We start from the raw sequence: 23,776 nt of genomic DNA, 5'->3' as shown, positions 1-23,776 counted from the left end.
CAAAAATTGACATCACAACTACCTACATACGTGCCAAAAATCCAGAAGAAGGGGAAGCGACTGCAGTACCTTCAGCATGCGCATCAACTACTGCATCATGCATCGTCACCGACTTCAAAGCAGCCATAATTAATTACCCCGACGGACTTCTATCTTCTAAAGTACACCAAATTCTCATTGGAACACATTATACTCGCAGAATAAATGTTGCACTCATCTGAACGCGTGGCCATGCCGTAGTGATTGGCCACAACGCTGCGCACGACGCTGCCCAAGCAAGTATCATCCGGGAGAGTCACTTGCGTCGCCAATTTCTCGCCGGAAAACAAATCCCACAAGAGACCCAAACATAACTACACTTCCCAGAACCAGATCAAGAAAGAACAGTTTCCCAATACGAACAAATGGGATATCGAATGGCTACTTACAGAGAAATTCTCGAATACTGTCAAAATGCTCGCTACAAACACCCCCGTCCTCACGAATCATTAAACCAACATCAAGCAACGACATGGAGTCCCTACATCGCTTCTCATGTACCGAATACCCCCAGAAGCTTACTCATCACAATGTAAGACATGCAATAAACCAAGTGCAGACCTCCGTCACATTAGCGCATGCCCATCAGCTCCAAACAATATCAGACATAGCATAAACTTCAATGCTAAAATAAAGAACCCTGAGCAGAGGGAGGTTATACCGCACAGCGAATGCCCAGAAGGCCAGCTCTGGGCTGTCTGGCGGGCGGAGGACGCCGCTACGGTTCAAGCCTTGGCCTGCGGCTGACGGAAACGATATATATATATATATATATGTGTGCATCTTACTTTCAAGACGGTGCCAATATATGTTTAACAAATTTGCTTTTAATGTTTTCTTATATTCTGTCCTTTCTTTTCATTGGTTACATTCATATAAACGTCCTTTTAGACATTGCTAAAATAAGTAAATAAGTAAAAATATAAGCTGAAGGCAGGGAATCGTTTGCTCACGATGTATGTAGTTGGCATTATGGGCTCATTTAGGTCACTTTACCGTTTCTCCAAAACTTGTCCCTCACCTGCCGCTGGAGCTGTGTTGAGCAAAGTGCCAGAGACTCAAGCAGGCACTATCTGTTGAATTGAGGTCCAAAACAGGACTCCTGAGCATCGCAGTTTTCTCTGGAAGCTGTTTGTTCTCCACGAAAATAAAACGACCTGGCAAAGCAAAATAAAAGAACTGTGAGAAATACACGTGCAATCAGAAATAACCATGCACTATTGAACCAGAAGAAAGGTCATCTTTCATATAAGGGTAGGCAAAGGTGCTGGCGAAGGACGCGGGGAGGACATAGAAAAACATTACTAATGAGGTAATACACAAAAAAAGAACAGCTCTTACAGCTGTACTCCCTTTTGTTATGACTGAAAATTATACTTTGGTTTTGGGGTGCCTGGAGAATAGTCCCAGTGAGCCCAAGTAGAATAAGAATTCGAGCATGCGTGTCATGATAGAAGATAATGGGGCAAGCAACGTGTGGTAGATCAGGGCCGTCCTTCGGACGTTGACGTCCCATTTACGACTATGTATCCGTCGTTATGAATGGATCATAGTACACCATCGAAGAACACAGGAGGTAGACGAAAGAGACGCTTCTTATGACGCGTTTCGCAGCCACAAGACTGCAGAAGGTAAAGTGCTTGCTTGCCGCGAGTGTTCTTCGATACGTGAGCTGCGTATCGTGATACGTATCCGGAAATGACGTACTATCTACAATGCAACATTTCTTTTTTCATAAATTGCGATTGGCAGGAGATAAAACACCTCATTTTTCATTTGCAACGCCAAGATTCAGCCAACTTTACGCGTCACTTGATTTCAATGCTGAAAGCAATTTTTGTGGCACCGAAAGTGGAAACATGCAAACGTATACCGCACTTGGATCAAAATGCCAGGTGGCACGATGCATTGCTTAGTCAGGCATAATCGTGCGTTCATAGGCATGTGTTGAACAATCCTGTCATCTGACCCACGTATGCTAAGTGTACCGCGCGACATTCGTATCAGATGCACACGTTGCAGCTTTTCCCTGCACCTGTTCCTTCCAGTAAACACCTGCATCGTTTGTCTGTGTGTTTTACTTCGGAGATAATTTCACGCAGTTTTATTCAATACTAGGAATATTCCATCACCCTTTGCGCACTGGGTTATTCTAAGCGATGTATAAAAAAATTAACCAATTCATCTTGCAAGAATTACCTTTATAGGTCTTCTGTGTGTGGTCAAAGCGTGGGTAGCCGGGGGCTTTCTTGGCCGGATCGTTGAGCGTCCAGGCCGCCAAATCACTGTCAGATTTCCAACCACACATAGTCCCTTCGTCGAACGTGCAATGTGCTGCAATTCAAAGATCGGCAGCACAACATGTGAAAAAACAAACACGTGAACAGTGAGGCTGAGCTACCTGTACGCTCGCCTACATAACACGACGGAAAGAAGGATCACACTGCTAGTTCACTCCTCTACCATGCCATTCTAACAGCAACACTGCTTTCTGACTGTCAACTCACTTCATAATACGTTTCAAACTTACCCAAGGATATATCGATTCGCTTCACAGAGCGCTGTGAATACGGCGTCCCAAGGACGCTTACTAGCTATGGTTTGCCGTAATAGATCTGCGGAAACCCGCAAGCTGGAGAGAATTTACTAAGGGTAAATGAGACATCCAACCAATCGTAGCAATTGCTACAAAGGATACCCCTTCGGTTTCCTCGAAAGAAAAGCCTCGCAGTTGAAGAAAATATTGTCCTGGTCCGGGATTCGAACCCGGGACCACCGCCTTTGCGGGGCTGCCGCTCTACCATCTGCACTAACCGGGCGGCTAGCATATTGCAGATGGCATTGGGCGCATGCCTCATTTTCCCTTATTTAACTAGCTATGGTTTCCAGTGCATACAACCGTTTTTGCTGCTCACGCTGAATAAATACAATTTTAGCATAAGATTGCCTCAGTGTTACATCAAAGAAAGGTTACTACTTCTAAAAATTACAATCGCTGTCTATGCGTTTTTATTGTATGTTTTGTCTTGTTCATGTGTTCCTTGCTCATGTGCTTTCTGCTGCTGCTTTTTAGCTATGTTACATGTTACACATGTTGGTAAAGCATGTTTAATTAAGGGGCTTTGTTGATTGCTAACCAGCGGTCAAGGAAGTGGGGCCATTCAAGCTGTACATTCTGCAGGTTTTTCCCTCACCTTCCTCTTCCCAAATTGCACGCTGTAAGTTTGCGAGAGATGAAATCAAAGTCAAGTTGGGAAGACCTCATGATATTACGAGCAGGCGTAAAAAAACTCAGTGCCCTTGCACCCTGTGAAGAAGGATGACAGGTGCGGCTGTGTATGTGGGCCTCTTAATGGCGAACTACACCTCCGCCACGGGTCGGCCCGGCATTGCACTATCTTAGGGATCTGGCCACGTATGGGGAGTAGTTAACGTCTGCTTCAACTCCGCCGCGGGTCGGCCCGATATTGCACTATCTTTGCGATCGGCTCACGTATGTGGAGGGCCTAACGCCTGGTTCACCTACGCCACGGGCCGGCCCGGCATTGCACTATCTTCGGGCGTTTGTGTCTACACACGGACACTATCCTAGGGGAACTACCCCTCAACAGCTTCACTGTAAAAATACGGACACAAGACCGATAAAAAAACGCTTCGCTGTAAACAAAACACGAAAAAAAAATCAAGGGCAATTAAGTCAGCACAACCCGCGATTTCGGACAGCCTGAATCTTTGCCTCACTTTAGCTGTTATGCAGACGAATTACCAGAATAAACATTAAGAAGAAAAACAAGTTTTTGAATTATATTGGTGACCCAGAACTCGTAAATAAGTGGTTAGGGTATGTTGAAATGAAAATAAATGCTGACGTCTGATATGCCACCACTATCAATGCTTATTCGGTGCTCTCCGTGTGTTGTTCAATAAGTAAAAGGCGGCCTCGTACTCAGGATGCAGCAGCCATGGTATAAGCTTGTGAATTTCCTTGCGCCCCTTCGTCGCAGGGCATCCAACTAAGTACTAGTGAGCCGTACGCCACTTACCTCATCCCTAACATGTCCATTGACGCGGTTAGTACGTACAGGGTGGTCAATTTTAAGGCTTATGGTATTTTAAAAAATAGCGTGTTGCACAAAGCATAATTATAATCCTTGAGCAGAATTACTCAGAGAGGCGGACATTATTACCGGCTTGAGAATTGGGAACACATGTTCAACTAATCAACGAGAATTCACTAATTAACTTCGGAATTTTAATTATTTTACAGCTCCTATACCAATTTATGAAATGTAGCCGACGAGCTTGCAAGGCGTATCCACTTGTAATTAATTTCCAGAATGATGCCAATTTGGAGATATCTGCCATCAAACTCGTTGGAAAAATTCACTGTTGTTCCACCTCCTTTTTTAACAAAACGCTGTTTTGTACACTGAAGCCCAAGAGTAACTGGAATGCACATGTATATCGTCTAACACTTTGGGAAACATTATCTCGAAACTGGTGTTATCCTGGAAATTCATTTCATTTCATTTATTTTTTCCCTTAAAGGCCCGAAGGTATTACATAAGGGGGGAGCAAAATCAAGGTCAAAGAGAAAGAATAAATTGACAAAAGAGAACAATAACAAAAAAAAGAGTACCTAACAGTTAAATGTTCTTGTCACGCGTATACAATGCAAAGTAAAATTCAAGTGGATACGTCCTGCAAGCTGAACGGCTACAATTCGTAAATTGCAATGTGGGTCGTCAAGTGATTAATTAGGAAGTTAAACATTCAAATTTCGTTAATTCGTTGATTATGTGCTCCGATTTCTCGTGTCAGTAATGTCCGCCTCTTCGACTAATCCTGCTCAACGACAAGCATTATGCTATCTGCCGCAGGCACTTCCTAATAATTCCGTAAAACTTAAAATTATCCCCCCGTATAATGGTGACGCGGACAAAACATCACCTGAAATAAATGTCTTCTTCTTCCCCTTCTTAGTTATTGTCAAAATAAAAACGGAAGTTGTCTTTTTTTATCCTAGGCACATATATATGCAGATGCCCATGATACTGATGAATTACGTCACAGATTTCGTCTTGTTGCCTTTGAAGGAAATTGCTTTCTGCTGGCCAAGTCCAAAAAGGTTGCCGTGTTGAGCTTAAATTTTCTCGCCAATGTTACACATTACTTTATATAACTGGCAGATACAGATGGCGTAGCGCTGTCGCAACATCCTGAGCCACAGGAGACGTCACGAAGTTTACACTCTGTGTGCAATGAGACTAGCGTTGTCAAGAAAACTCAAAGTCGACGTGGCCTGTGACATCACCCGCAAGAATTATAACGCGGCTGCAGTACGACGTTATTATACAGTGGAGCAGGTCATCAAATTTATTCGGCTATAATGCAATAATGATTCAGACTTGCGGCGCGGAAACGCTACGCGACCTTATCCATTTTTTGTCATTCCTATTTTAATGTTTTGCCAGCGACAGACAGCACTGCCCGGCCTACAGGAGCATTTCTTCAACAGCCAGAATTTACGTTCACGAGATCCAGCAATATTATGGTAGGTAATCGAAAGTCCCCAAAATATATTTTATTTATTCTCTTTTCGCCGCTTGCTGCAATTGTGAAATGGAAGCCGCGCAGTTGTGATGTCGTATTTTCTCAACATGTTGTCGTAAGACTAGGAGCTCTTTCCAGAAATCCGGCCTTGCATTGACTCATAAATTACGTTGGAATTCCAGTTAACAGAACCCGCCGTGGTTGCTCAGTGGCTATAATGTTGGGCTGCTGAGCAGAAGGTCGGAGGATCGAACCCGGCCAGGGTGGCCGCATTTTGATGGGGGCGAAATGCGAAAGTGCAGCGGTGGCGTAGAGGTAGAACACCCGCCTCGCGTGCAAGAGATCCGTGGTTCGAATCCCGGTGCCGCGCAACTTTCCACCGGATTAAAAAAAAAATCCGCGTGTTGATAAAATTGCATAAACAGGCCTGGAGTGTGGCCTGATCCCGGTGACCAGAACCGGCAACGCACTCTCTCACCAGAGCATGATTGGCCACCCTGGTGCAGTACTCCTATATGCCACAAACTCCTATATGAACATATGGAAAGAAGAATGATAGGTGTAACGTTAAAGGATAAGAAAAGAGCAGATTGGGTGAGGGAACAAACGCGAGTTAATGATATCTTAGTTGAAATCAAGAAAAAGAAATGGGCATGGGCCGGACACGTAATCAGGAGGGAAGATAACCGATGGTCATTAAGAGTTACGGAACGGATTCCAAGGGAAGGGAAGCGTAGCAGGGGGCGGCAGAGAGTAAGGTGGGCGGATGAGATGAAGAAGTTTGCAGGGACAACATGGCCACAATTAGTACATGACCGGGGTAGTTGGAGAAGTATGGGAGAGGCCTTTGCCCTGCAGTGGGCATAACCAGGCTGATGATGATGATCATGATGAAATGCGAAAACACCCGTGTGCTTAGATTTAGGTGCACGTTGAAGAACCCCAGGTGGTCGCAATTGCCGGAGTCCTCCACTACGGCTTGCCTCATAATCATAAAGTTGTTTCGGCATGAAAAACCCCACAATCTGATCTATCCACTTAGCAGTCACCCAACAGTGCGCTTCAGACCATTGTGAACAATTTAAACTGGAACGCCAACGTATTGCACTTTTTGTTAGATTATTGTTAAGGATATCTCAGTTAGTGGTGCCAGTACTAAGATTTTCGCTAGGCTAACGATTTCGCAATTACAACCTAAGTTCTAAAGGAAATAAATAGGCGGACTAATTGGGGAATGTTCAATAATTAACCACATTGGACATTGTCATTTAAAGTGCCACTGATGTTCGCCTCTTCATGTAATGCATTTGAAGAGAAGGTATTGCTATACACAAACTTATATTTTAATGATTTGTTTGAACTAAATTTTAAAAACAGCTTCTACAACTGCTCGTTATAGCTGTCAGGTTACAGTGTAAAGCCATCTGCTATTTGAGGAACAATTTGTAGCATTTGTAAGGGTGCACGTTGAAACCCATATAAGCTTCGAGGGCGAAAGCACATCCTTACTCGCTGTATCTTTATTCGACTTCGGAGTGGCATCTGGAAGAGAAAAAGACAAAGATGGAAGCAAGTTTAATGAGTTGCGCAAATTATTGATAAATTATTCATGCTAGTCATCTTTAAGTGACTACTTGATCAGACGGTTCGCGTCTCTTGTATCGCAAATGCGAACCACCTAAATACAAATTTAGTTTTTCTCTGCCACACTGCTTTCGATGGCACCACGGATTGAGACATTACGGTACCTGCTTTTCAGTTTCCGCCAATGGCGAGCGATACTCTTACCTCACTTAGTCCAAAATTCCCCGTGGCGGAGGGTAAAGGAGGGTATCAACGTGTAACTTGTCCGGTTGATACGAGTGCCTAGTGAACAACGTTCGACACTGCCGTGTGCTTTAAGCGCCCAGTACACGCGATTGCGCTGATTTTGCCGATGCCATATAGTCTGCCTCGCATGGTCGCTAGGTGAGCCCTTTAGTTGTAGCAAATCTTCTAGCCAATAAGAAACGCTGCTGCACTTTCAGCACGTTTATTCAACCAGCTTAGCATAAGCCCAGGTGTTAGAGTATTAAACACGGCAAAATAATCAAGGTTGCCACCTGCCGCACGCCGTACCACTACGGATGAAAAGCTCAGGTGAAGTCGAGAAGACCATTGCCTCTGTTTCTGTCTGTTTCTCGTAGTACGAAACACAAGAAATTAATAAAGTAAGAACGCCTATTTATTACCTCTTATCCGACCATGTGGATACGGCAGTGGCAATATGGCAGTGTCAAAACGCTTAAAGATTTCAAGTAGCCTTTGTACTGCGAGCGCACTTCATTGACGACGGCCATCTGTTGAGGCTTTTTTCTTACGCGATTCGCACAAAGCATGCTCGCCCACATTCGTAAGAACAAGCTAAATCGTCAAGAAGAAAAGAAAAGAGCCGTTCACTAAATACACTATACACAATCTACTTTCCGCGCCACAGAAAATCGCGGCTCCCAAAAAGTCAGTTTTGTAGTTATATTCAGGTTATACGTAGTATTTGCGACGAGTTATTACGCGTGACCGCCACCTCGGAGTATAGTTTACAGGTGCGGCTCCTTGTGTTACAGTAACATCCAACTCAATTTCACGCACATTGCGTGACGCAAGATGAATGCTGCGACGTAGGACTTATGTCACCCGTAAGTTCAGTATCCGTGATCTCTGAGAAACAGCGTGTGCGCCAAAACATTCATTGGTACTCTTACCGGATGTCATCAAGTCACAAACATCTGAATATATGTGTCGAACATAAAAAAACGTCCCGACATATCACCAGTTCAGCAGCATGAGCTGGCTCGTTGAAATTTACATAACTGAAGCTTGCGAATCCGCAAGTCAGAAATTATCTTTGCGTTCAAGCAAACTCAGCGTTGCTTTTTCGCGTCCGTCGCATCTGTAGAACGTGCACAGCGTATCGCCAATGTATTGGTATACCAGCCACGCCTTCTTGTCCTTGAGTAACAACACAGATAGATGGGAAATGGCAGACCGTAAGTTAAAGACGCCCAAGCGTTACAAGTGAACTACGAATACCTTGCTGCTGCACTTTGACAGAATGAATAGCGATCGCCCCGTTCGTGCCATCTCCTCTGATGACCCACACCGCAAGTTGACAGTTGGAACCTTGCTTGAGTGCCACATTCAGCTCAGTCCATTCGGTGACTTCGTTCAGCTCTGCTGAGTACTGCGTCTCGATCCCGTTTGGTGTGCCATTGGAGTAGCAGGAAACCGACAGGTTTGCCTTGGCGATATCTGCCCAGGTTCAGAGAAAAAAAATCTTATCTCTGATGCAGACTTCGCACGCGCTTTTATGCACAGGCACATTTCCCGCGCTTTACCTTCACGTGATATCAGATATTAGGAAAAAGTCTCGCACTTGGAATCATAGTTAGGAGTAACACATTACAGAAAGAGAGTGATGAGAATAAATTAAAGGCAGGGAGGTTGGAGTGTATATAATATACTACAGTATGCTCAAATAACAAATTAGAAAAAAGCATTGAGTATTTCAAATTTATAAATGGTAACTATAAAATATCGACCATTTAAACTCAACAGGCAGCGAAGCCAAGGAAAGCATAGGGCTAAATTGGTGTGGTTGAAATTGAAATGTAGGAAATTACAAAGCGGGGGGGGGGGGGGGGGGGGGGACGAAATGAAAGCGCACGAAAAGATAACCTGTCTTTTTTCAGGACCAAACCCACAACCTTCGCATTACGCGTGCGATGCACTACCAGTTGTGCTAGAGCAACGGCCATTAATTTGTACAATCAGTTGGGTATTTGTATGGATGAGATATGGCACTTCGAGTGTTAGCCAGCACCATTAAGATCCCTGGAGGGCGGATGTGCAGCGCCCTTTTTGCCCTATGGCGTCACGTAACACGTCCCGTAGCACTAACCACTTGAATCTTGTCGCATCCTCCTTCGTGGTTGTGCCATGTTTGAGGCTGATCAACATTATTGCCATTTACGTGTCTTTTGCGCCGTCAACGTTGCCTTCACAAGAATGACACCGAATAATTGCACACCTGCATGCAGCCATTTTGTCAAGAAGAACTTCGATGCGATACAATTAATGACATAGTCGTCTGATACAGTACTGTTTGTCGTCACCTCCAAAATACACTCACAGAGCTCATCGCTCTAAGATTTTGTGTGGCGTACAAATTGTCAAGCGCTGTTGTTGAGCAGCTGAGTGGTTAGTGCCCCTGGCTGACAAGCGCAACTTGTTGGAGGGACATTGAGCTCAAATCGCAATGGAGCGCTGCGGTCAAAGGTTTGCTATCTTTCGCGCTACGGTGACAGTGAAGTTTCGGATGGGAAGGCGTTTTGACGACGACAAAAATATATCGATGACGAAAACGGTTGTCATCACCGTAACGGAATGAAAGTACGATCAAGACTAACCCTGTTTCAAGCGCTTTTCTTTTCCATTTCATTTACGTACCCAAAAGGCCTACATAGGCATTGCATATGAGGGCGAGGGGGAGGGCACATTTCATGGACAAAAAGCTTGACGTGGAAAACATGCAAATATGTACAAGGCAGTAAGCATAGCGAACAAATTATACACTTGTATTGTAATGGCAATGAAAATACAAGCACTAAATCTTAACACATAAAAGAAATGCATCACGGATATTATGTACATTCAACGTAGCACGCCATCATATGCATTCAAAGCCTGAAATTCAACAATGAATGTGGGCACCTATTTAACACTGACCCGTTTAATTCAACATTGTTTATTTCTTGAATAAATGGCCCAGCGTTAATAATACAGATGATTCTGCCTATAAGACTGTTCCACTCTTTATTAGCCAAGTATAAGACAGAAAATCGCATGAGGTCAGTGCGTGCGAATGGAGGCTTAACATCAAAATCGCGTTTAATACGTGGAAGCATACGTAGCACGGGTTTCACTATTGTTGATGTTTGGTTCTTAGGATGACGATAAAGTTATGCAGAAAGTAAGCTGGGCTATCATGCGTCTGCTTCGTCAGCAATCCAGGTCACGAGATTTTTTTTATTCTCTTAAACGCTTGTATACGTGGAGTATGGCCCTGAAACATTAGGAGCCGCTTTATTTTGCAACACTTCCAGTTGGATGACAAGATATAATTGATGAGGGCTCGATATTAATGAAGCATATTCCATTTTTGAGCTTATAATAGAAGTGTACCCAAGAAGTTTAGCGCACTTGTTCATTCAAGAAAATGAACGATGAATGCGGTCGTATTAAAAGCAAGGATAGAACATCACGTGCGATAAGGAAAGCATTTTAAGACTAAAGGCTCAAACTGCACCAGTGAAACTTTCATTGCAATTATAACTATTCCAATGCGCCAAAGAACAACACACAGCACACAAGAAAAGACAACGGGGAAGAGCTCCATCCCGTTGTCTTCTCTTGCGTGCTGTGGGCAGCTTTTTTGGCGCCTTGAAATAGTTATAATTAATCGCTGTAAACTTGCCCACCAAGATGTTCTCTTACTTCATTACAATGTATGTTTCATAATCGTCACCTTCAACTGACTGTTACAATTATTTATGCCTTGCGCATAATGTGTAACTTCCAGGTTACATTCTGGAAGGAGTGAGAGAGGGAATAAGCATGTTTATTGTATAAATGAAGCTTTGGAGAGGCGTCCTCATTCCAGAATGCCTTGAGTTCGGGCCGCGTGTTGGGACCGCGCCATCAGCCATTGCTGATTCCCGAGGTCGGAGCTGGTCAGGGTTCTCTCTCAAAGCCCGTTTGTTTGATAAAGGCTCGGAGGGTGTAATGGTACCTGTCTGAAACCCTCTACTAGGTGCCTGAGGGACCCGGGTTCTGCGCAGGAGCGGCATTGCGGAGAGAATTGTGTAGGCGCTATGAGGTGGTTTGTGGTTGGTTCGGGGAATGTATTAACTTGTAGAGCTCGGAGGAATCGCTCCTGCTTTATAGGTAGTTACTTGTGTGGGGGTACGCGTGCTGTGCTGGTTGGGTTGTTGTGTTGTGTGATGACTGGGTACGAGACTAGAGGATGCATGCGCTCGGTTTCCGATTCTTCGGCGTCGCCTCAAAATATATGCTTGCGTTTTCGTACTTAAGAACCTAACACAAAGTTAGCTGTCATGTCGTTGGTTTGGTTGCTGTCTGTATTCCGTCTTAACAGGACCTTTATTGTGCACCAACTAAATCAGGAACAGGCTCTGCAAAACTTCACGATTTGCTACCACGTGCTCTTACACGCTGTTCCCGCATAAGTGTGTGCATGTGTGCGCGTGTGTGTGTGTTTGTGTGTGTGCGTGCGTGCATGCGTGCGAATACGGCGTTAAATGCTGAATGCAATCGCACGGTTTCCGTCAGTAAAATCCTACTGCAAGTTCACGATTGCGCTTGTCAATGTCCCTGTGTATTTTGATTGTAGTTGCACTTTGCCCACAGAGAACGGACGGCAAAGTTGAAGCAGGCTTGGCCTTACCTGGCCCATTTCTGAAGTACTGGAAAACAATCGCCGTTTCGTCGTCACCTATGTCAAAAAATGGGCTGAGCAGGCCAACTGTCTTCTCTCGCCGCGACTCCATGACGGCTTTAGAAGTCAAGTCCAAGTAAGCGAACAACGAGAAAACGCCTGCCCAAAGAAAAAAAGAAGGAAAATTTACCACTGCAAAGAGAATATATGGTGGAATTCCATAATGAACTAGCTTGTATACGCGACTCCGATAGCCAACCATAGGAATACCTAGCAGTTTAGTTACGTCTGTGTCACTGTTACCACTTCTGATTTCTCACAACAGGTTTTGCGGTAGCGTAACATACGTGCCTTGAGGAATGGGCACACTTGGCTGTAGTCTAGGCTTTTCGAGGCGGCCGTGGCCAATGAGCCAGCGGAAGTCTCGTCTGAAGCTGTTCACGTATCCACAGAGGCCCTCGTCGAAAACGCAGTTGGCAGGGTGGATGCATCGCTCCGGTCGCAGAGCCACATTGTCCAGGCTGAGCGTCCGCCAAGCTGGTGCCGGGAAGGTGGCTCGGAACACCACCTGCCCTCACGATGGGAAAGCGAAGTAAGTAACAAGTATTGCGAAAGAAAAATGCAACTCCAGACTTTCCGTCTGAACACCGAAGAAATGACCGGTAGCTCCCTTCCATGCACTTGAGTAGGGTGCCTCGATAACAAGTCCGACTGCTATCGCTGCTAACTAGGCACTTCACCCTCGGTCCAGCTGTGGGCCGCATTCACACAAGACGTCTAATGTACTGACGCTACTATACGTCATCACACAGGAAGAACAGGACATGCAGACGCAACGCAGTGTACAAGCCCGCTAAAAGTGTGTGGGGGGGATGTTGTTCTTCTACGCCCTGTGCACTTGTCGAATTGCATTGAAGGCTTTCGTGATGCCCTACCAACAAACCAAAATGACAACCATGGCAGTGTTTTCGATTTTGGCCATAATTTCATTATCACGTGACATTCTTTCCCGTGCGACGTCATGCTTAAGCGACGATAGCCCAGTCAATGCACACAGCACTATGCGATACATCAATCAACGCTGTCAGAGGATGCCATTGAATTAGGGATACGAATGTAAGATAGTAACGTGGAGTCATAATACCCCAGTGGCAACACAAAGTGACGAAATGTGGCAGAGTTGTCTTCCACTAAAATTCCTAGGGAGCGCTGTGCCGGATTAGATTTCTCGGAGGCAAACGGTGATCTGATATAAGTGATTACCATCATATCACCATCAAATCACTTACGACAGGGTGTAACTACAACATGGTCACTCTTTGGAATTACGGTTATCAAAGCTTCGTTGAAAAGACCTTCAGAAGCAGTAGCTCACTACCCTTACCCATGTATGCATGTGGGGGTGACGGTGTTAGCTAAACACTAAAATTAGTCAAAGGGCTCGCAACTAGTCGCAAAACTCATGCTGAGACAACGCATAAAGTGTTCGTCCCCTGTTCGGAAGCTCTGTTCTTACTCTGTGCTACATACCTGAAAGGTCTCCTTCGGCACGATCGGCACTCGCGCTAGCATCCAGTGCAAGGTTGGGGGCCTTTTCCAAACTACTTGACTCTTGTTGCTCACCAGCACTTCAGCCTGGGTGCATGAAACATCCCGTTGCAGGTGACTGTTCAGGGTTAGTCATGATAGCAATTCTCCAGTAAAATTACCTCGTTTGTATCAAGAACGGGGGCCGAAGATAAAATTTCACCCACGTGTAGAAGTTAGTACCGATTTATGTACAAGTATAATATTGTTATTGATAAAGTTACAATTAGAATCATAACAGCCGTATAGAGCATTTTCTTCGACCAAATACTGACTTGGCAGGCTTCAGCAACTTGTCTCAATAAACTTGTTCGAAGCAAGTAACCCTCTGGCATATGGCGTCTTGCACTGTCAAAGAGGGTGCTGCTGTACGATAACGATTTCTTTTTTTTTTTCTTTTGCACGAATTTTTAGCAATCTTGCGCTGCCCCGTGTTCCAACATCTTTCAATCTTTTTTCACGGATAAAATGTTCTGTTGTAAAACTTCACGTAACATCCGTACAATCGTAGAAGGAGCCCAAATTGCGAATCATTTGGGAGAATAGTATGTATGTATTACACTGACCTGTAGAGCAGCGCCTTCTGGTCCCGTCCGTGTGTACCAAAACTCAAGACACTGGGGCTCACTCTGGCCTGGCCATTCTGGACTGGTCACTGTACTGACTTTCCCGGATTTTGAGGTGTCATCGGCCTTTATGACGTAGGCTGCGATGAAAATGAACCAAGATAGAGTTAATTAAAAATAAATTTCAGAGCTTTGGAGGAAGAACCACAATCTGGTTATGAGGCATGCTGTAGTGCCTGCGGTTCTTCAATGTGCCACCTCGCTTAAAGATTGAAAACCAATAACGACCCTCCTTTGTATCGCCGGTCCTGCTTTAAGCACAGCAAGACTGTAAAACTCGCAGTTGCGCAAATGTTAGACGGACACTGCATGTCTGTTCCTTTCCTGCGCTACCACGAGACCTCCGCCTATAATTTTTTTTCACATGTCAGCAAAAGCTACCGCAGACGTTTCCGACTCCAGCATTTAGCAAACATAAAGCTCAAGTATCCTTGATGACTAAAAAGCTTGAAAGAGATAAAAAAACATAACTAAGGAGGTAGAGAAAACTTTAAAGTAGGAAAAGCTCAGGACGAGAGGTGGGGGTGCAGAACTTATAAGCACCAGTCAAACACCAATCGAGCAATTTTATCATCATTTCACCGCCCTTTAGTGCAGCTGTTGGCTGTTTGCTTTCTGTTGCTGCCGCTTTACGGCACTGCAGGCATTGTCTCCTTGTTTTGTTCATTTCCGCCTCTGCCGTGGTCTTGTGCCTTAGTTCCTCTTGCAATTGCCGGCAAGCATGCCATCCGGTGGTTCTTCAATCAGCACCAACCTCCTTGAGTAGTATCTTCAGACATTCGTCACTTCATTAACTTTGTAACATGCAAATGCGGCATAATATGCGATCTACTGCAAGGCGGCCCAACTGCCATTTTCGTCTCCGCCTTCTGTGTATGCTGGTATATTACGCTGCGACGTTATAGGCTAAAAGCCAATTGTTGTGGCGTAGGCGTAGGGGGATCCGCGCGTCAAGTAAAAGCGCTCTGCGGGAAAATAGCGGACATTAAGTTCCAAAATTCTATGGGCAGAGCTCGAAAACAAAGTGGTTGAGGTCTAGCACTTCAGTGCACCAGTTGTGTACCACGATGCCGCGTCCAATCGAGGCGTCTGTAGCAGGCTTCTAATTCTGTAGCAGGCTTCTAGTCTGCAGTAGGCTTCTGTAGCGGCTACTCGGAGCTCCTTTGAGGCCTACTGTGCAACAACAGGTATCCGAACAGATAGAACTGAGGGGATACTAAAAAAAAACTAGACAAATAAAAGCTAGTGATTGATATTTATTTACAGCCGCGTTCAGGACTTCTTTTTGTGACTGAATGGTGTATTTTAGAGCGCAGAGCGGTAATATCCTATGAAAATGGGACTGACACAACATCACACTCAGGGCTCATTTTAAGTAGCTCAAGTAGGTACATCTGAGAAAAATACTCATGTAATATAATAGGTAGATAGAGAAAGAAGAAACGTTTTACAGTTCAAAATCGGGCGACAATCATCGCAATCATAATTAAGGCCCTCAATTATTTAATATAACGTTTTACCTCATAGCGCTCATGTGTAACGCTCAAAAAGCGCATCCATTTTTTTTTTCTTGGGCAGATCACAAGACACACGATGAAAGTTTCGCACAGAGCAAGGCTTTCTATGGAATATGAGGTCTGGAAAAGTGGCACAGTCATAATTATTCGCCAGGAAAGATACATACATGGACACCTTTGGCGGTGCAAACGGGATCGTTCGCAGCGCAGCTTGCAGTTCAGCACTTACTCTCAGTGCCCCTCCCACGAAGACACCTCTTCGATATCTTGAACGTCAGTTAATGAAGCGTCGTCGTCACTCCCTGGGCATCGTCATGTCGCTGCCGTCATGATGCTGTACTCATGACGCTGTAATCATCATTGATGTCCCATTCTCAACATGTGATGGCGTTCATCGTGTCGTGTTTGAGATGTGACCGTCGTCACTGTGACGCCTTCTCCTAGGTGTCGTCCTTATGCTGCCTTTGTCATAGCGCAGCCATTAGGATCGTCGTTGTCATGCAGTTATCGTTGCCGGAAATTACTTAGCGCAATAAATGACGGAAGGGCGCAATGCATGTCAGTATATTGTCTTCTTTCTTGACTTCCTTTCTTTTCTTGCGCGCGCGCACAACCGAGAAATGATAGTAAAGTAGCTGGCTACAGTTCTTTAGTCATTCAAATTACTGACATATAAATTTCAATCCTAAAGTCCGAAAGTACAAGAAAAACTAAACCATTCTTGCGTACCAGAGTTGACAGGTCCAGAACGTATGTGATGATGGGGATCGTCAAGTTCAGATGGCCTTTCGTCTCGCTTCCAGCCATCGCTAGACATCCAGCCACACTGGCTAAACTCGAAATCGCAGTAACCTGAGTCAAAGTGAACAATATATTAGTAGCTGTGAAAGCCTCCCAAGCTAGACCACGTTTCATTACAGGTTATGAAAGAGAATACTAATCACCGTAAAGCATTTCTTTATAGTAGAGATACCTATGTCTCATTTCTCCGAATATGCCTTCGCGCATCATCAAAAAACATTAATTCAGTTGATCAGTTAGAACCGATATGTGGTTAGACTGTGGTGGACATGGTCGTGCAAAGTGACTCGCACTTCTGTTACTTTTCGCCTAACAATGTTTTATTATTTTCTTTGTGTTCTTGCCGTCACATTATGTGTTATTGTTTCGGTGTACTGAAGTGCTTTCAAACATCCTTTATAATTCATACTCTTTTTTATGTTTTGAAGTTTCCTGTAAGTGAAATGCACTAGGTGGAAACATGTTTCTTAGAGCCTCTCCATTTTCCCTGTAGTAAATCCTAACAGAACGAAAAAAGAAAACATTCGCCAAATAATATGTGTTCTTTGCTTCTGGAAAACTGGAACTGTGGTATATGGCAATGCAAACATGTGGAAGCCCAAAAAAATTCTGCCCTCTGTTTTTTGATACAGCTCTTCGCTTGCTTGGCAATGTTGGATTTAGATTTCACGATGATCAACACAAACAAAGTCGATGGCTCACTGATCGTCTCAAATATATTGCGACCCAACCAATTCGCTTTCGTCACCCGCTTTCATATGCCTATGTTAGAATGAATGTGATCTTTACTAGACGAAGTTGCAGTCATTATTTATTTAATCCGGAGTGGCCTGGTTATCATTCGAGTAGCATAGCAAATAAAAAAAACGTAAATACTGATTAGGCTTACCCTTTGCGTCCGTACCAACGTCACATGCACCTGGCGTGTAATCGAGCGGCCCTAAAGCGATTACAGATGTATTCGCCTTCTCATCGGCAAGTGCTGAGAAGAAAGCAAACTGCACCAGAAAAACAAAAGGAGAGAATGGTTCATCTGTTAGATACCTAGGCCGTTCTAAGCGTTGCCGATTGTCTGCAAAATAATTGTACAACAAAGTCACCCTTCTTGCAACACTGCAGCTTTCCGTACAGTGCTGTCAGGTGCGAAATATCCGTCGTTTCGCACTTATCGTCTGTGCCAACACCGTCAGGCGATGGGGACATATTAAGAATAACAATTCAGGAGTACATCTGCAACTGTAACCGCCCTCTTACTCCATTTTTACTCCTTTAAAACAAAGGGGTTTGTTTTTCGAACCGTCCGTTTTTGATTCGGCTGCGGTCCACTGCTGGGTCGGGTGGTATTTCAGCGGAGATATTTATGGACATATATAGGAAGCTTGTATGTTCGCCAAGTGAAAGTACCAGAGAACGGGTTTATTATCCCCTATCTGCTCACTGAAGTAGTATTATCAGTAAGCGCGCCTGTGTGCTGCGTAATAAAAAAAAATTCTGCATAAAGCCTGAACTTCAAGTGTCGGCTCACGAGAATCTATAAAGCACATCAACCTGTTAGTTAAACAGTACATTACTTCCGGCCAATTCTTTTTACTTACTTTATTATCTATCAATCAGTTTATTCATGTGTCAATGTACATGGAGGGGTGAAAAGGAAAAGCTGCCTATGAGGCAGATTGATGGGTTCTCGCCCTCGTACCTTTAAGTGGCAGCTTTTTACAGTAAGCAAATGAGTAATAACAAAGAATAGTACATGCACAAGCAATGCATTCAACTATTACAAGTATATAGATATGCGATAGAGATATAGCTAGATACGTGTCGTATTTTCTGCATGCACCTGTCAATGTCCTCTTTCTTAACCAAATCGAATAAGAATCCGATAGTGCCAGAAGCAAATCCAATCAGGCACACATCAAATAGTGCTAGAAGTTATTAGATTACAGTATAGAATGTTTTTCGAATAGTTTGTTAGTAATGTCCATCCTTCTCACCAATAATGCAAAACAATGTTGACATCCTAGTACATCCAACAGTAGACAAGGCTTCAAAAATTTTAAGCGGGCTTTATTAAAAGCCCAAGAAAGCATTAGGAACAACTAATCCGCAGGGCCAAGGAACGCGCGGATAACACGGCCTTCCGAGATCGAGAGCGAAGGTAACGGGGCGTCGCGGCGATGCCCTTACCCTTCACGCCACATCTGGCGTGCCAGCGGGGCAGCAGGTGTTCCTTCTCGCCCGCGCCACGTCCAGGAGCGCACGTGACGTGTCGTCGCAGCCAATGAGCCAAATTTTTTGCGTGATTCAATGCTACAGACTCTGGCTTTTTGGCTCAATGGGCCATTTTATGCTTTCCCATCAATAGGCCAATATTTGACCCGTGAACCGGTGATAACTTGGAATATTTCCACACCAATATTTGACAAGCAGCTTACATCGGCTTCGTTTTTGTCGCGTCGCTGCGTCATCTCATCGTGTGCCTGCACCTGATTATGGTTTCGGCCTAGTTTGATAGCAGTGTAGTGCATGAACATTAAAAGCTACGTTCCATCTACGTTCGATTTTAGTTGGGACTGTTGTGACCTAGGTAAGCATTGCGTGAGATTGCACGCTGCAAAAGACGGAAGGGAACACATTTGTACGCAGCGATATTGTATGTGTAGTATTTAATTATCTGCTTTATTTTCACGCTGGATCTGCATGTATCTTCTTTGTTTTTTGTTTTGTTTTGTTTTCGTAAACACGACCCAATAATTAACTATAATTAAGTATTACGTTACGAAGACTGCAAATAACGGCTGCGAAGCATTGCCTTAAAATTAAGTTGTGCGGTTTTATGTGCCGAAACCACTTTCTTATTATGAGGCACACCGTAATGGCGGATTCTGGAAATTTTAACCACCGGGGGTTCTTTAACGTGCACCTAAATCTAAGTACACTGGTTTTTTGGCATTACGCCCCCATCGAAAGGCATTGTCTTCGTGCGCATTTGCATGAGAGATTTGGAATGTTTTTTTTTACTATTACCTTAACTATATCAAAGCTCACTTGTGTCTTCCATCGTTGCCAACAGATAAGTGCTCGCGAAGGGTTCCGCTAAAAGCTATCAAAAATGCTGGGAGAAGCATGCCTCTAGCAATTCAATGTATTTTTTTGCACCGTTTCCGATGCGGTAGTCGTAAGATCAGATGAGAAGCAACGTAACCATTACATGATGCCAGCAGAAGCACGTAGCTTTAAAGAGAAGGTGAAGGTTCGACTGACTGACATTGCAAGAGGTTGAAAAGGTGTAAGCTTGAACAGGTAACAAGAGGGTGACATGAGACAGATATTAGCACTAGCTTGACCACCTACTTGAAGACGCTAAGAATGTCGGCACCTAAAGATATATTTTGTTGGAATACACTGTCATACGTGTTATTGTAAACCTGTGTGCATAACGTACATTTGTAATGTATTACCACAAGGATGACTGCAGTCACGTTATCCTTGAGGCGGCACTTATGAAAACGGTAGTGCGTGTTTGCATGAATAAGTCGTGCATGTCTTTGTCGTAAAAAAATTTTTTTTATAGTCTTCGCATGGTGGGTTGGGCGATCGTGACAATTTTGTACATTCCTTTCTATGTTCGTATCCGTTATTTATATTTTATTACTGTCTCAAATAATATTGCTTACATTTTCATGTTACAAGTGGTGGTGTTTCACTTGGCTATCTTGCTGTACCTGCTCTGGTCACCAGTATAAATTACCGCACGTTCAAGATAAACTTCAGTTCGAAGTTAGTGCTCGTGCTCATTTGTGTTATTTTTCGTCCTCTTGTTACCACTTCATGCTTACACTCTTGTAAAATAAAGAGAGGATAAAATAGAGAGAGTAAAAAAGTAAGCAACCATGAAGCAATAAGAAGAGGGTTTACAGCATACGGTAAAGGTTACCACTCGCACATATACTCAAGCCGCTAAAAAGCAATGGTTTCCACATTTACAAAAGCTGAATCGTGCTGTGATGTCAGTACACATAAAGGAACAATGACCCATGTGGTCCCTGCACCACATGCCTGGTTGATCTTTGCGTCGAGAAGCACCGTGAGACGCACGTTGTGCCACCGGTCTGCCGTCGTACGGTCAGGGTGCTTGAACAACAGCGTCAACTCCCTGGTGGCTCCATCGGATTTCTTTGCTCTTATCTGGTACAGCGCCAGCTCAGTGTCTCGGCCAGCGAACATGTGGTACCAGAAGGAAAAGCAGGCTGCTTCTTGTTGAGGCCCCATGACTATGGGCGACATGAGGCCCACGGCCTTCTTGTTGGCGAACAGGGCCGATCCATTGACGTAGATCATGCCACCTGCGCAGGAGAGACTCGTGCAAGAGGCCACACAAAATTCGAAGTCCTACGCGTTTAGTTACATCAAATGTCCTTTTTGCATGGCGAACAGCGTCAATCAATCATACATTCATTCAAACAATTAATCGATCAATCATCAATTAATCAATTTTTGTCTGCAGAGTAGTGTAGAAGCCTAAAAGTCTCCATATATATGTTGTCAGGTCAGCTGAGCTTTGTCGGCTTTAACTTTCGGTTCAATTTTCACATCCGTCTTTCAGTCCAAAATGTTTGCGTGGTGGAATCAACGTAGCATCTTCGTTGTGTCTCAGCTCGTGCGCACGACTTTCTATAGAAATTAGGTGACAGCCACTTAATTACGGTAGGATGGCCGCTGAGATGGCGCTGCGACGAACACATCCCCACAGCGTCATTGCTGGCACACCAAAAGAGCGACGTAGTGACCAAGCGCAATGTATTTGAGATTCAGCAGATTGTAAGGAGGATGCCAAGATATTCACTCAATCCCAACCGCAGGTAACGAGCATTTTCCAGAAACTACGGGGTTCGCATCTCGTAGGAGATGTGAAGACAGGCAATTTTGCGAGATAAAGCAAATAGGAAGAATGCTAGAATACGACATGGTAGGGCCCAAATAGCTTAAAAAGTCTAGATGAATATTTGTCACCAAGTCGAATTAAAATGAACGTCATTACAAATAATCATCAAAATGATTCCTAAACTACCTTATCCTCATGACAAAATACTGCGGGCAAGCGCAATGTCACGTAAAACATGTAAAAGGGCACTCTGTGTTTTGTGGTGCACGAAAGCATAATTGTTATGTTAAAGCTTTGTTAAAACTGTTATGTTATAACTGCGCAATAATCCTCTCGCGGCGTCATCGCATTGGAGGATAAGGGAGGATAACCGCTGCTGTCTTCAAGCAAATGTGAAAGACAGAATATGCAGATTTGACGCAATGTGGGAATCAAGGATTGGAGAATCATTTTGAGTTATTTAGCTATCCGGCATAACTTCTTATTTATTTATTTATTTCCATTCGTTCACAGTGCATTATATCAGAGGGGTTCATTACAAGAATAAACTTTGAAATTGAAAGGCACGGACAATCATAATCAGGAGTATAATACTGTCGCGTAGCTGTCTTTACGTTTTTTTCGTTGCCTGTGCTGTGTGGCAGTGTTCCTTTCTTTCTTACCGCTTTTCTCTCAAAATGTCTTTTCGCCCACGAGTCGGGAGGCCCGTTGGGAGGGGGGGAATCTCACGCGCAGCACCCCCCGTTCCGCCGAGGGTCCGGCCGGCCGACTGCGCTGTCGCCCCCTCCCTCCCCCCCCCCCCCCCCCCCTTTGTACCGGCGACGGAAGCGGCGCCTCCTAATTGCTCAAGCTGTTTGGGGATGCTTCTCGACTCTTTTGTGCGCTTTCTTTTTGTAGACGCCGCCAGTTCGTCTAAAGCCCAACGGATGTCTCTGTAGTTTTTTGTGCATCTTTACTTTTCTTTGGGTCATAATTCTTCAGGCAAGCGGCTGTCATCAAGTTCAAACTCGGTGAAGTCCGCCAACGATTGGCTGCGATGATTTGAATCTGTGCGGCCTGATTGGCCCTGGTCAACGAAGAGTTGGTATTGGTGATCTGTTTGCTCTCGGGCGGAATGTTGTGACGTTTCCCGAGGGTCCCAGTGCAGTTCGCGCGGGAGACACCGAGGGACGAGGTCGCAGCGAGTGCTGCTGAGATGTCGCAGTTATGAATTGTACAAGTGCGTAAATGCTTATATTCGGTTAACCAAAGTTCAAATGAATAAAATTAGGAAATGTCTACGGATCTCCAGTGTGCTCGCTTCATCTCTCCGGCGCGGAACAAGTAGCGGACAACTTTCTACGCTACAATACGTAAAAGAAATTGTCAAACGCGCAGAATTGCGAAAGAATAAACCAGAAAGTAGCAAAATGCAAAAGTCCGGCAAGAATACTAGCGAAAACACAATATCCTTCTAAGACCACTTGTACAGCACATTGCACATTGCCTTCAACTTTCTTTTTGAAGTTCAGTCGGAAGTGCTTACGGAAGATATACATTCTGGGTATGAACTACGGTGCATGTGTAACTGTAAAGAAGCGGTTTACTCATATTCCTGTCATCCGCGTTCAAGAAATTTGACACTAAATTTATAGAAACCTTTGTGTGGGCCCAGGCGGCCGAAAGTAACCTTGAGGTGTGTTTCGATATCACTGAGATTGATTGCGTGAAGCTACCGGACACGCCAGCAACGTGGCAATGCACTACACGTAGTTCCATCTTCCTCTCTGCGTTTAGGCAATGAAATGCTTTATTGATTATAGGAAACATGAGGAGATGATGGATATTTTGTGACGTACGTGGAGATGCGGTTTTTGGCATCTAACTGTGGTATCTAAATATTAAAATTGTTTTACGTGTTCATAACTTAACAGTGGACAATAAAGACCAACTTGAAAGGCTAGTATGCCCCATAGCTGTGTTCGAGTCTCAGGAGGATATAGCACAAATACGAAACGAAATAATGCAAAAGACAAGTAAACGCTGAGTAACATATAAAAGTACGTCGTCGTATTATACCTTCTTTTGTCCTTGTCTTGTGTTACGCTGTAGCGAACGTTACTATGAGTACGTACAGAGTCCATGTGACTTGATTGGGCTTATAAAGTTGCTTTAGTTCCAATAAACCTCTTATCTGCGTGTTGAGCGCATGTCCATTTGCTTATTTCGTTTTTTGTCCTTGTTTGGTTCCCACTTTACTTACGATTAAGCTACACCAACTCGCCCAATTGTCAGTTCT

The 23,776-nt window shown here is 44.3% G+C and overlaps 1 protein-coding gene across 1 annotated transcript; it reads right to left on the bottom strand.

The window, feature by feature from the left end:
* Window positions 1-1,056: 1,056 nt before the first annotated feature.
* LOC140217244 (MAM and LDL-receptor class A domain-containing protein 1-like) lies at window positions 1,057-20,840 on the bottom strand. The gene is made up of 10 exons (XM_072287644.1): window positions 20,673-20,840; window positions 17,506-17,614; window positions 16,545-16,667; window positions 14,239-14,378; window positions 13,616-13,720; window positions 12,437-12,653; window positions 12,095-12,244; window positions 8,662-8,880; window positions 2,239-2,373; window positions 1,057-1,196 (listed from the first exon to the last, which is right to left on the bottom strand). Exons 1-10 carry the CDS (start codon window positions 20,838-20,840, stop codon window positions 1,057-1,059), a joined length of 1,506 nt encoding a protein of 501 aa, XP_072143745.1.
* Between the last annotated feature and the right edge of the window lie 2,936 nt (window positions 20,841-23,776).

The sequence above is a fragment of the Dermacentor andersoni genome, chromosome 4 (assembly GCF_023375885.2).
Source record: "Dermacentor andersoni chromosome 4, qqDerAnde1_hic_scaffold, whole genome shotgun sequence".
Taxonomy (NCBI): Eukaryota; Metazoa; Arthropoda; class Arachnida; order Ixodida; family Ixodidae; genus Dermacentor; species Dermacentor andersoni.
Note: the sequence above shows the minus strand (reverse complement) of the source record. Positions and strands in the feature narration are given on the sequence as shown.